This window comes from Uloborus diversus, chromosome 6 (assembly GCF_026930045.1).
Source record: "Uloborus diversus isolate 005 chromosome 6, Udiv.v.3.1, whole genome shotgun sequence".
Taxonomy (NCBI): domain Eukaryota; kingdom Metazoa; phylum Arthropoda; class Arachnida; order Araneae; family Uloboridae; genus Uloborus; species Uloborus diversus.
The window spans coordinates 88,392,618-88,405,820 of record NC_072736.1 but is presented as its reverse complement, the minus strand read 5'-3'; the positions used below and the strand labels follow the sequence as shown (position 1 = coordinate 88,405,820).

General features: G+C 33.5%; 1 protein-coding gene across 1 annotated transcript in view; it reads right to left on the bottom strand.

The window, feature by feature from the left end:
• LOC129224569 (uncharacterized) overlaps nucleotides 1–12,702 on the bottom strand; it is a 36,841-nt gene extending 24,139 nt beyond the window's left edge. Inside the window, exon 1 of the mRNA XM_054859046.1 lies at nucleotides 12,326–12,702. Within this exon, the coding sequence (XP_054715021.1) occupies nucleotides 12,326–12,467 (142 nt within the window). The 5' untranslated portion in view covers nucleotides 12,468–12,702. The remainder of the gene's footprint in view (nucleotides 1–12,325) is intronic.
• Between the last annotated feature and the right edge of the window lie 501 nt (nucleotides 12,703–13,203).

The window sequence follows — 13,203 nt, the reverse complement described above, 5'->3', positions numbered from 1 at the left end:
GTGTATGATTTGAAGTGTGTGTATATATATGTAACTTTTTGTAAACAAGACGATTTTGATAAAATTGCTTCTTACGCAAGTTCATTGTAACTAATATAACCGAACTAGTCATATTTACTGAAAGAATGTGCGAAGAATGAATTTATAATCGCTACTTGAAATTCTTTTAAGTAATATTCTAGTGCATGCTAAGGAATGGTTTTATGACATTAAATTTGTTGTATATCGTACATACTGATAATTAAACATACTAGTAAATTTTTATATAAACTTGGAGAAAATAATTCTGCGATATAACACGATTATCACGAACTGAGGTCAGAGTGTCAAACGCTCGTATGCGCAATTTCTGTCTTGATTTTGAGAACATTGAATACTTATTGCAACTGTTAAGAGCCAATGTCTGTAAGAATCAGGCAGTTTACGGCATTTGTGATTGTTGACATTTTTAATTGTCTTTATTTTCACATATGTTGTTCCTTATCATGAATATAATGTTTGTGCAAAATATGAGCTTTGTCTGCTTTACCGTTTTTGGGAAATAAAATTTTTTAATTTAGGGGGCGTGGCACATTTTTGCGTGTTTTTCAAATTTGCAGATTTTAAAGTTCTTGTTGCTTTAAGCGCCCCTATAATGACATGGATTTTTAAATTCTATACTATTATATGGTCTTTTTAGATACTATTACAGCTGTCAAATCGGTGTCACTACGAGGGTAACGGCCACAAACTCCGATTAAAAATGACCGAAAATGAATTTTTTTACTACATTCAATGCCAATTTTCTCAAAGCGCCTTCATGATGACGCCAACGTTTTTACATATATTCGTAGCTACACTTGCATTCATCAAAAATATGTAATAAAATTGGTGTCACTATAAGGGGGCCAGAAGATATTGGAACTTTTATGTGATAAATTTCACAAAAATGCAAATGTTTAAAATCTAACTACTACTCTCGCCCTCATAGCAGAGATCTGAAACTAATTAAGTTTAATAACCAACATGTTCGTCTAACATATGAAATAAAAAAATCGGTGTCACTCCTATTACTTTCAAAAATATAATCATTCGAAATTAGTATGTTATGGAGTTATTTAAAAAAAAAAGACTTTTCTAATTCGAATGGCTTTTTGCACGGTTTGTTTTAAACTTTAATCTAAAATTACAGTAGTGACACCTAAAATAATATGTTTCTAATGCTTTTTATAAAAAAAGATCTATAAAAAGCATTAGAAACACAGTCAATCGATATAGGTACAGATGGACATATTGTGTAATGTGCATTATGGCTAAAATAGTCGTACTAATATTCATATTTTTCCAACCATACTAATTTTTTATCAGTTAATTATATTAAAAATACAACTATTTATAACACAATGTCTTAAATAGTGAACATAATGTATTTTATAGCGAGCATTCAGAATCTGAAACATAATTTGAGGATGACGTAGACTAAAACAAAGAAAACATAAAAAATCAAATCACCCAGTTTCAGAAAGATGGTCATCTCTTATTGATATCTGGTAATTTTGTAGCACTAAAGCTTGGGAAAACATGGTATCCCGGAGAAATAGTAGAAATTGACCATTTGCTAATCAGAATACAACTAGCCCCCTCATAGCAGAGATCTGAAACTAATTAAGTTTGATAACCAACACGTTTGTCTAACATTTGAACTAATAAAATTAGTGTCACTCCTACTACTTTTGGAAATATAATCATTCGAAGTTAGTATGTTGTGGTGCATTTTTTTCATTTATTATTTTTTTTTTTTAATTTATTTTATTTGTTTAAAGGAGTATTTTAAGTAGTTTTTGTAGTTGTTTAAAGTAGTATTTGTTTTAAGTAGTATTTTGTTAATTTAAACTTATCCCACCCAGATAGTGTTTTGACCATATTTATTTTTAATTTATTACAAAGAAGCAACGTTTAACATAAACAGCTTTGGGCAGTAAGAGCGTCTTTATGTTCAATAGAAAATGCTCGTTTTGATATAGGTACAGGTGGATCTATTGTGCACAATATGTTTAGATTATCATAGCAATATTCGCCTTTTTTCCGGTCAAATAAATTTATTTATTCCAATACTTTCCATGCATTTGACCTTTACTTGCAAATGGTCAACTTCTACTATTTCTCCCGGATACCATGTTTTCCCAAGCTTTAGTGCTACAAAATTACCAGATATCAATAAGAAATGACCGTCTTTCTGAAACTGGGTGAATTGATTTTTTATGTTTTCTTTGTTTTAGTTTACGCCATCCTCAAATTATGTTTCAGATTCTGAATGCTCCCTATATAATACATTATGTTCGTCACTATTTAAGACATTGTGTTATAAATAGTTGTATTTTTAATATAATTAACTGATAAAAAATTAGTATGGTTGGAAAAATATGAATATTAGTACGACTATTTTATCCATAATGCACATTACACAATACGTCCATCTGTACCTTTATCGATTTACTGTGTTTTTAATGCTTTTTATAAAGCTTTTTTTATATAAAAAGCATTAGAAACATATTATTTTAGGTGTTACTACTGTAATTTTATATTAAAGTTTAAAACAAACCGTGCAAAAAGCCATTCGAATTAGAAAAGTCTTTTTTTAAATAACTCCATAACATAATAATTTCGAATGATTATATTTCCAAAAGTAATAGGAGTGACACCGATTTTTTTATTTCATATGTTAGACGAACATGTTGGTTATCAAACTTAATTAGTTTCAGATCTCTGCTATGAGGGCGAGAGTAGTAGTTAGATTTTAAGCATTTGCTTTTTTGTGAAACTTATCACATAAAAGTTCCAATATCTTCTGGCGCCCTTATAGTGACACCAATTTTATTACATGTTTTTGATGTATGCAAGTATAGCTAGGAATTTATGTAAAAACGTTGGTGTCATCATGAAGGCGCTTTGAGAAAATTGGCATTGAATGTAGTAAAAAAATTCATTTTCGGTCAATTTTAAACGGAGTTTGTGGCCGTCGCCCTCGTAGTGACACCGGTTTGACAGCTGTAATAGTATCTAAGAAGACCATATAATATTATAGAATTTAAAAATTGATGTCATTATAGAGGCACTTTAAGCAACAAGAATTTTAAAATCTGCAAATTTGAAAAACACGCAAAAATGTGTCACGCCTCCTAAATTTAAAAATATAATTTCCCAAAAACGGTAAGGCAGACAAAGCTCATATTTTGCACTAACATTACATTAAAGAACAACATATGTGAAAATAAAGAAAATTAAAAATGTCAACAATCACAACCTGCCTGATCCTTACAGACAATGGCTCTTAATTGCTGTGAGCATTTATTTCTTTTCCATATGTTTACTCCTAACATGAGGTGATGCTTGATACATTGAAAATGCCACACAAACTTGTTATATGTGAATGTGCGCCAAATCTCTTTTTTTTTTTTTTTGAAAAGAAAGTTCATAATTGAGTCAAAAACATAAATTTTTATTAAGAAGGGTTTTTTCCTATTTTTATTTATTATTATTTTTTTTTTGTTTTGTTTAAGTAACAAAAATTTTCTTTTTAGGAATCAATATTTTTATTGTTCATATCTTCCTCACAACAAACGTTTTGCAAATTAGAGATGTGGTACTGAAATCTCTATCACTATCGCTTTTGGGGATAATACTGTTCTATCTACAACAAACGATTAGATCATTTAGATAACCAGTTAGATATATTAGATAAGACCAGCTTTATGTTCTTGAATCCTTTCCTAAAAATACTCGACCAGACTGGAATATATCGACACAGAGAAAGGATGGGGGTGGGAGCGCAATAAATGTTGGGAATGTATTTTGAGTTTTATCTTATATAATCATCCCACTCGGAAGAGGATTCTGTGAACGAAGGCCCTTAAAAGTAGCACTACCAAGTGATGCAAACACTTAAATTACATTCTCTTGCAATATCACCATAAAACTTTCACCAGGATGTCTTCATCAGCTTGCAATCTGTTCTGCTAGCATGTAAGAGAATATTGCTATATGGATGATGAATGCGATAAGAATATGCTCCAAAGGTTTGTTTAATACAGTTGCAGAAGAAATTAAGCTACTGCTCATATGATTGTAAATTGTGCTAAAAAGTGAAAGTTAAAAACTTCACCCAATCAGTTTTTAATTTTAAACATAGTTTTTACCAGAGCTGTGGAGTCGGACTGATTTTGGGGTATTGCATTGCACCCCGAAACCCTCCGCGCCTACCGCGTTGCAGTTTACCAGTTTTAGATGCTCGAGATGACTCGGGCAAATTGGGCTTCAGGGACAGTTCGACCCCGACCAGACACCATATGAAAAGACGCGCTTTTGCTGAGAGTCCGAAATCGAAAACATACCAGTGGTGGATCCGCAGGGGAGCGATCGCCCCCCCCCCTCAAAAGGTTTGTATAAATTCGAAATATTACCGGGGGAGGCCCCCCAAACTCTCCTCCCCCCTCCAACACATCGCAAAAAATTGCCTACAACTAGTTTCATGACTTTAATTCCAAAAACTTTCAAGGGGAGAGTCCCTGAACCCCTCTTTCCAACGTCATCGACGATCGTCGAAAACTTTGAATTTTTCGAGCTTTAAATTCGAAAACATCGCCGAAATCGACATTTTTTTTTTTTTTCGAAAATGTCGTTAAAGAGGGCCTTTCATTTTGTTTTTAGAACTTCAATTCCGAAAAAATTCCGGGGGAGAGCCCCTGATCCCGAGCCCTTTCCCTAACATCAATGAAGATCCACTAACATTGCGTTTTTGAAACTTCAATATCGAAAAGTTGAAGAATAGCTCCTGGACCCATCACTTCCCTTAACGCTACCAAAGATGGCTCCAATCAAGGCTCCAATTTCGAACAATTTCCGATATGAAAAGTTCCGATCTTCGTTCCTTCTCCCTACGCCATAAAAGATGGTTTATAACTGCGTTTTCAGGAATTAAATTTCGAAAAATTTCAGCCCTCATGTCCTTTTTACCTCATCTTTTAACATCATTCAAAGATCGTCTAAAACTACGTTTTTGGAACTTCTGCATCGAAACATTTCTGATGAAAAATTCTAAACCCCGTGTCTTCTGCTACGTTATCAAAGGTGGTCTACAATTGCGTTTTTAGGACTTCAACTCCGAAATTTTTTCCGGGGGAAAGCCTTCGAACCCTCCATATTAACTATCTTCGAATTTTATTTACAAATGCAATTTTTGCATTTTTTTTTATGTACGAAAACTGGTAAAAATAGATGCCCTCTTGATGCTGCAGCCTTTCTTTTATAAGGAAGAAAGTACAATTGAGGACCAATATGGCTACTGAAAAATATTTCACGAGTCCTCAAACGAATAAAAAATTGAGGGGTTTAATTTGAATAATAGATCTAAAATATTAGTAGAAATTCTTCCTTTTTCTTTTTTCAGTTTTTTATTTTTGATTCTCAAACACTTGTAACTTTCATTCAAACTCTTTGAATGACAAATATTATTCGGAAAAAAAAAAAAAAAAAAAAAAAAAACGAAAAGACATCATGTTTTAGTTATTAATTTTTTTTATCATTTTATTTTCATTTGTCACCCCCTCCCCCCTAAAATATATTACTTATTCGCCCTTCACAACAGGATCGTCTGGATCCGCCACTGGAACATACCTGACGGTATGATATTAATGTGTAATGGGGCCTAGTTGTTGCTCGATTACTAATAAAAACGGACTAATAAGAAAATAACTGCCATTGGCAACCAGCTGGATCGATTATTCATCGAACTTTCTGAAATAGCAGTCTGTATACTGTCATTAAACAGTTCTGTTGCCTAATATTTCTCAAGTAGAAGTAGTTTTTGAATCTGACCTGACATAATCACTTTCTAATAAAAATAATAATATTCAATCAATAATAATACTTTAAACTTCGATCTCAGTTATAAAATAGTAAAATAAATACAGTGCCCAAGTTTCGTTGAAACTTGATCGATGAAAAAAAAAAAAAAAAGATTAATTGGGTAAAAATTTCAGAATTAAAAAGTAACCAGAAATTAACCTTTCTAAATAAATGTAGTCCGGTGCTGACCGTCCCCTCGCAAGAAAGCTTTTTCGACTTTGCAAGAAGCGTTTTTCTCTAAAGTTAGTTTTTAAAAATTGAAAGTACACGATTTGGTCAACATCTATTTGTTAAACATTAGAAAGGAAGCAGAATAATTCTTTTCATTATAAAAAAAAATATACTTTTTGAGTAATCTCACTTAAAAAATCGCAACTGTTGGAAAATTTGATTTTCAAATTGATTTTCTAACGTTGTATGAATTTTAGGATTACAAGAAAATAAGACGCAAAAATTCATGAGGAGGAATTCATATTTCAATCTCTGTTTAAGGTTTTTCCTTTTTCCCATGAGAGGAGAAAAAATAAAAACAAATGAAAGAAAGCCGGAGTTGTTCGTTTTCCCTCCGACTCCGCAGCCCTGGTTTTTACAGTATGAGATCAACACTATGAAGGAAATATAGCACTCGCTATACACAGATATTTTATTCTTACATATATAATAGCCGATAATCGAGTAACGCGCGTGTTTCAACAATGAAACGCGCGCCACGGCATAATAATTTGATAGTATGTTTTGGTAATGTTTAACATGCAGAAAAAGGCTTTATAGTGACAAGGCTGAACTCAATCCGGTCACTTAACTGTTTTACTGGTAAGACTGTCTCATTTCAGGGGAATGAAGAAACGAAACAAATGGTCGCTACTATAAAATGAACGCTACCTACTGGAGTTTAGGGTTAATCCACCGGAGTTAGGGTTACCATTTCAACCATCAAAATATCATCAAACAGGCAATCTTTTCGTTCAAATGTAGAAACAATTTTCACCCGTCATCCCTTGACGGGCGATTTTTTAATCAGAAATACAATAGTAGTAAATTTCTTGTTCAACCGAAAAAAGAATCGCTGAGAACTGTAGGTCCGTTTGGTATCCATATTTGTACTTGTAATTAATTTACGATTACACATGGTTTTGTACATCTTTTGCGCTGGCTTCAAAAGTTATATTAAACTGTAAATTTGATGCTGTCAAATGAATTTTGTTATTCTTTAATTAACAATAGCAATTTACAGTTATCTGCCATCTGTATGCAAACAAATTTTAAAGTGAAATCAAAATCAATTTAAAATGCATTTCACATTATTAGTTTCACTATCAAAATTAAATATAAAGCTCCCGAGCAATAACCTAAATTTTTGTTCAGCCCACATATCATTAAACAAATATTTTCACAATTGCAATTACCAGGGCCGGATTTAGGGGAGGGCAGGCGGGGCTACTGCCCCGGGGCCTCCACAACAAAGGGGCCCCCATAATAAATTTTTTACAAAATATCCTAACTTTCACGGGTCAGCAAATTTTACGTTTTTTCTCCCCTATAAATTATAATTATAATAATATAAAAAAAATAAATAGCAGTAACTTCAGGATGTATTTACTATTAAAGTGCTGATCGAAAATATCGGATATATACGTATATATCAAAATATTCGGATATATATCAAAGTATCGGATGTTTTCGAAAATATGATGATCTTTTCGAACCCTGATTAGGGGCCTCCACACTTACAAATCCGGCCCTGGCAATTACTATAACAAGATCGAAAGAACATGTTCAGTAATAAGTTTTCTTCTACGATATCAATGTTAATGAGATTTTTCAGAAGTTTCTTCATATTTTATTTAAAAGTAAAACTATTGTGAATTAGGAGTTATATACTTTGAAATCAAAACATTTGCTATCTCAATTGAATGGGAGAGAATGGGAGATGAGGGTATTTAAACCAATCTGTAGTGTCGATATCAAGTTTATCGAAGAACATTTTCTTTTATTGGTGGGGGGGGGGGGGGGGGGCTGACCTTCCTCCTGTTTGAAAATGACTGAGTTACATCTGTGGTGGGGCCTTGTTTTTTGTTGATTTTCTGTATATGAGCAGTGGCGCACACGGGAATTTTTCAAGGGGAGGGTCACGAGTCAAAAGTCCTACTCTCGTATCAACACTAGTACGTCGCCAAACATTCTTTTGATTGTAACGATTTTCGGGAACAAAAAATAGTAAAAAATGAATTATTTCAAGATAATTAGCCTTAACTAATGAAATGAGTTATTAATAAAACGTACTTAATTAAATTACCAAAGCACATGAATTTATGTGTTTACTTTTCTCGTATTCAAAATGAAAACAGCAAGCAAATTCATCATACTGAAGCACGAAATCAGGGATGACGAAAAATCTCATTTAAATCTGTTATTAAAAAACTGAAAACATTAATAGTCTTTTCATTTAGTCACTAGTCTGCTTCTATAGACTTTGAACACTCCCCCCCCCCCTCCCTCCCGGGTGACAACCATCTAGTGGGTGACACCTCAACAAAATTTCAGAGTTTATAAAAATTGAAATACTTTAATACTTTAATTCTGAAAAAAATCCCCAATAATAAATCTTAAATTTCATCTCGAAAATGTTAACAAAAATATTGCATTAGATTGCGGAGAGAGGTCGGGTACATGTACGTCTGGATCAAATATTACACAAAATGCGGCGGTGTACAGCTTTGTACGAATAGCTTTAACTATACCTACATTTCTTGGCTCCATTTTTAATTTTAATTTTTTTATTTGCAGCTTCAGAATTAACTTTAATATGAAGATTTTTGGATTAACTACAATTATTGAGTGTTGTAAACAATAAATCATGTACCATTTTTTTTTTCAGTGGTAACCAATTTTTCTTAGATAAAGTTTTTAGAATTAAAAAAAAAAAGTTATAATTTACCGGATCTTTTGGATTTGCACTTTCGTGCCAACTTTTTTTTGAATTTACCAAGCACTCTGAGAAGTTTCCCGACTTGCTCAAGCGATGCATACATTCCTTTTACTAACAGAGATCCCCGAGGTAAAAAATAAATTATTATTTTTATTTGGAAGTGATTATTTATAAAATGTTAGGCAACAAAACTGTTTGCTGACAGTTGCTATCAGTTAAATAAAGTTAGAAAATAAGCAAACTAGGAAACGGCGCAGGTAGCTGTTGCAGAAAGTTCGATAAACAATCAAGCCAGCTGGTTGTCACAATGAGTTATTTTCTTATTAGTAGGTTTTTATACATGTAATCAAATTATTTGGTAGTCAATTTTTTAAAAAATGCAAGGAGAGTCAGTGAAAATTAAAGAAAAAAAAACAGAAACCCGGAGTGCGTCACTGATCGTTGGGGCGTCGCGTCGTGGTGTTGATGTCAGGAAATTTCTCGAAGAATATATTCTTTTATTTTATGGCGGCGGGAGGGGAGGGAGCGAAACGAGGTTTTGCCCCTGTTCGAAAATGATCTAGTTACGTAACTGATTGTTGTCTGTTTTCATACTGTAACTTTTAATGAAATGAAACAGCCTGATAAGAAATGCTTATTGAGTTTAGACTTGGTCTATGCATGCAAAGTAGAGGTGCGACATCGATGGCAAAACATCGATGGTATTGATGCATCGACTAAAAAACATCGATGTTTTTATCAATGTATAACATACATTTTTGAATATACTACACTAATTTCAGCAATACAAAAGAATACGACCCGACGAATATATTGAACCTCAAAGCATGAATCTTATATCTTTAAACGAGCAATTCTTGTGGGTATATATATATTTCTTATCTCGGAAACGGCTATAACGATTTGGATGAGTTTATGGATTTAATTGTAGTTTTGCATTCTAAGTTCATCTACATCAGTGTTTTTTTCTGTAAAAACGCGATTTTTTACGAAAAACAGTTTTTTAATGTAAAGTCAAATTGAGCTAAGCCTTGAAGTAAACTGTGAGTTGACGCATCAGACAGACGATTTGCAACCATAACAATGAAAAATTGTCTCTTCTCGCCGCATATCGACCGATCCCAAGCGGTATTCTGTAATCCACGCTATGGCTTGGTTTCTTCCATGCTCGATAGATGGCGCCACTACTTTTTCATGATTTTTTTTTGCTTTCTTTTTAAAAATGTCTTGTGTCTTTTGAAGTTTTAACCATGGATAGCTTACCATCCGGCTTTACTTATTCAAATATTAATATTACAAACGATCAAAACGAAAATTTAACTTACAGAGTAAAAGAAATCACTGATGAAAATGCTGCAAATGTAAGTTTTAAATTTTTTTTTCTTAATTTTATTGCAGATAATCCCTAAAAAAAAAAGATGTTATTAAAGGGACAGAACAGCCGATTCAAATTATTGGAATTTAAGAAAAAATGTGAAAATTCATGTGCCTAAAGGTTTAACGTTGTAATTAATAATTTAATCAACGGTCTAATTGATACAACTATATCAATTAGATAACATTATATGCAGTATTCGGGGGGGGGGGAGTACATATATATAGTGTGAAATGTAAGTCAGAACAGCTCTTTTACAAAAGTACTCCAATAGGCTTTCTAGTTTATTTATTTATTTATTTTTTGCAAAACACACACATATATATATATATATATATATATATATATATATATATATATATATATATATATATATATATGCCAATGATTTTTTTTGGTGGTGGGGGTGTGATCGCTTCCTTTTGGGGGGGGGGGGGACACATTCACCCTTAGTTTTATTTACCCATGTTTTGTAGCATTTTTTAAAATTAATTTTCTGTTTAGTTTGTTCTTTAACTTTTGTTGTTTTTTCCACCAGTACTTACATGTTCTTTACTAAATTGCTATGTTGGACCTTTTTTGGTTAAAGATTTTTTAGATTGTATTTGTGTTTCTATAAAAATTGAACTAATTTCTCTTTTGAATGGCTTATACAGATTTAACTTAAATATGCTTGTTAATTTTATACACAGAACTGGTTACATCAACCGATTCCGGTCTGCCAATATCAACTAATTCCGATCCGCCGGTCGAAATGCGATCCGAAAACTGCTGGAAACGACAGTCCGATTTGGAAAATTATAGGCAATTTTTTACTTTAACTTTTTGATCGCCAGAAAAAAAGTCTTTACCGTTCGACCGATTTTCATGAAATTTGGCACAAAGTTAGTTTGTAGCATGGGGGTGTGCACCTCGAAGCGAGTTTTCGGAAATTCGATTTTTTTCTTTTTCTATTTCAGTTTTAAGAACATTTCCCGGAGCAAGATTATCATAGATGGACGAATAAATTACGATCCAAATGACCTTTTAATTTTTTTACTACGGGCAAAGCCGTGTGGGTACCACTAGTAAGAAATAAAAATACATAACGTTATACATTGAAAACAATCTTTACGATAAGTGTACTGGCGGATATCGGCCGTAAAATCGTTATGACCATTTCTTTTTTTATGGATACGGCTCGTATTACCTAATCTAGAAAAGCACTATTCATAATATGACGGGTGCGAAGTTCTTCTCCATTTCTATTCCAGTCCATTTATAGAAACAAGAAACTCAACGAGTGCAAGCTTGTCGCAATTCGCGATTGCGAAGCACATATTTTGACTTCAAGACAAAAAAAATTTAAATGATTAAAAAACAATTTTTCATTGAGCAATCACGATTGCTTATTGCTTTCATTTGACTGTTTTGATGTACTATCATCTTATTTTCCCACCGCCACCCTCCGCACCATCACCGTCGACCGGCCGCCTCACGATGCTGCTCCTATAGCGAAAGCAGTCTTTAGGTTGCATCCATATCCTACACACACACGCATAAACACACAACTACACACACACAAACACATACACACGCATACACATACAATTGCATACGGACACCTACACATGCACACACACACAAACACATAGACACGCTCATACAAACAACTACCCGCACATTCATGCCTGCACACAGACATAAACACACATGCCTACGCACACATACACCCCCCCCCCCACATACACACACATTCATACACACAACTACTCACACACTTATGCCTGCACACAGACACACATGCCCTACACACACATACCCCTACACACAACACAACACACATACCCCTACACACAACACACATACCCCCCACACACAACACACATACCACCCACACAACACACACAAGCCTACATACACACACTCTTGATTGCGAAAACATAATTTGAATTCAAGATGTCAAAATTCAAATTAATTTTTTTTTTATTTTATTTTATTTTTTATTTATTTATTTTTTTTTAGCATTTATGGGAAAGTAAATTAAAGAGAAAGAGAATGAAGAAGTGCTATTTTGCGTGAATAAAAACGTGGTCTTTCACGTGTTTAAGCTGTTTTTTTTTTTTTTTTAAAGAAATAGTCAAAACATTTTTTCTTACCTGACAACAGTCCCCAGGCAGCAGCATGCCAATTATTGTAATAAGAAAACGAAACGAATATGGAGATCCCCGAAACGGCTCCGAGCACTCCGAAAACAATTTTCGTGGTCAGTAGGCACCTTCCTCGCTTCGTAAGTTCCATTATTCCACTGTTGTGTTTATGCTTCGAAGTACTGAGCTTTTCAGCATTTACAAAAAATATTTTTCGATTTCTGCCTATCCGATAACGATAGGGCGTTTCCAAAGATAACTATTGTCAACCCAGACTGCTTGATTTGTCTTATCAAAAGAAATTACCTTAATAACTGATAGAGTAAAGACAACAAATCGAGAAACCAGTTTTTGTCGGCGGTGTTGTTTGAAGGACGTGGCGCGGGTAAGAGCTAACTCTTTCCTTGATCAAAGAAAATCGTTCACGCGTTAAATTTGAATTAGATTTGAACATTTGGCAGGCTAATTTTATCGCCAAGCTATGAGATAGAGTTTATCAGCATTGATTAAATTCATACTATAATTAAAAACATATTCGCAAACAAAGGCCCGGATCTACCAGTTTTGGGGCTCACTGCAAAAAAAAAAAAAAAACATCCCCCCCTACACACACCCACCAAAAATGAATTTGGGATTGTTTGTTTTTAACTACTTCTATTTTTCTACTTCTATTCAAGAGTCACAACTGACTACAACTGTATTTATGTCGAGGACTGCATACTAAGTGCCTTGCCTCCATTATTTTATATACCGATAGATGGCAGCACCATCACCGGATCGAACAGTTAATGAGAATTTAGAACTAGTCCAAGAGCTAATAGCTACCTGGTACTAGCACCCCCAGAGGTATCGTTTCACTTGGAGGACATTGAGACCACGAGCATATT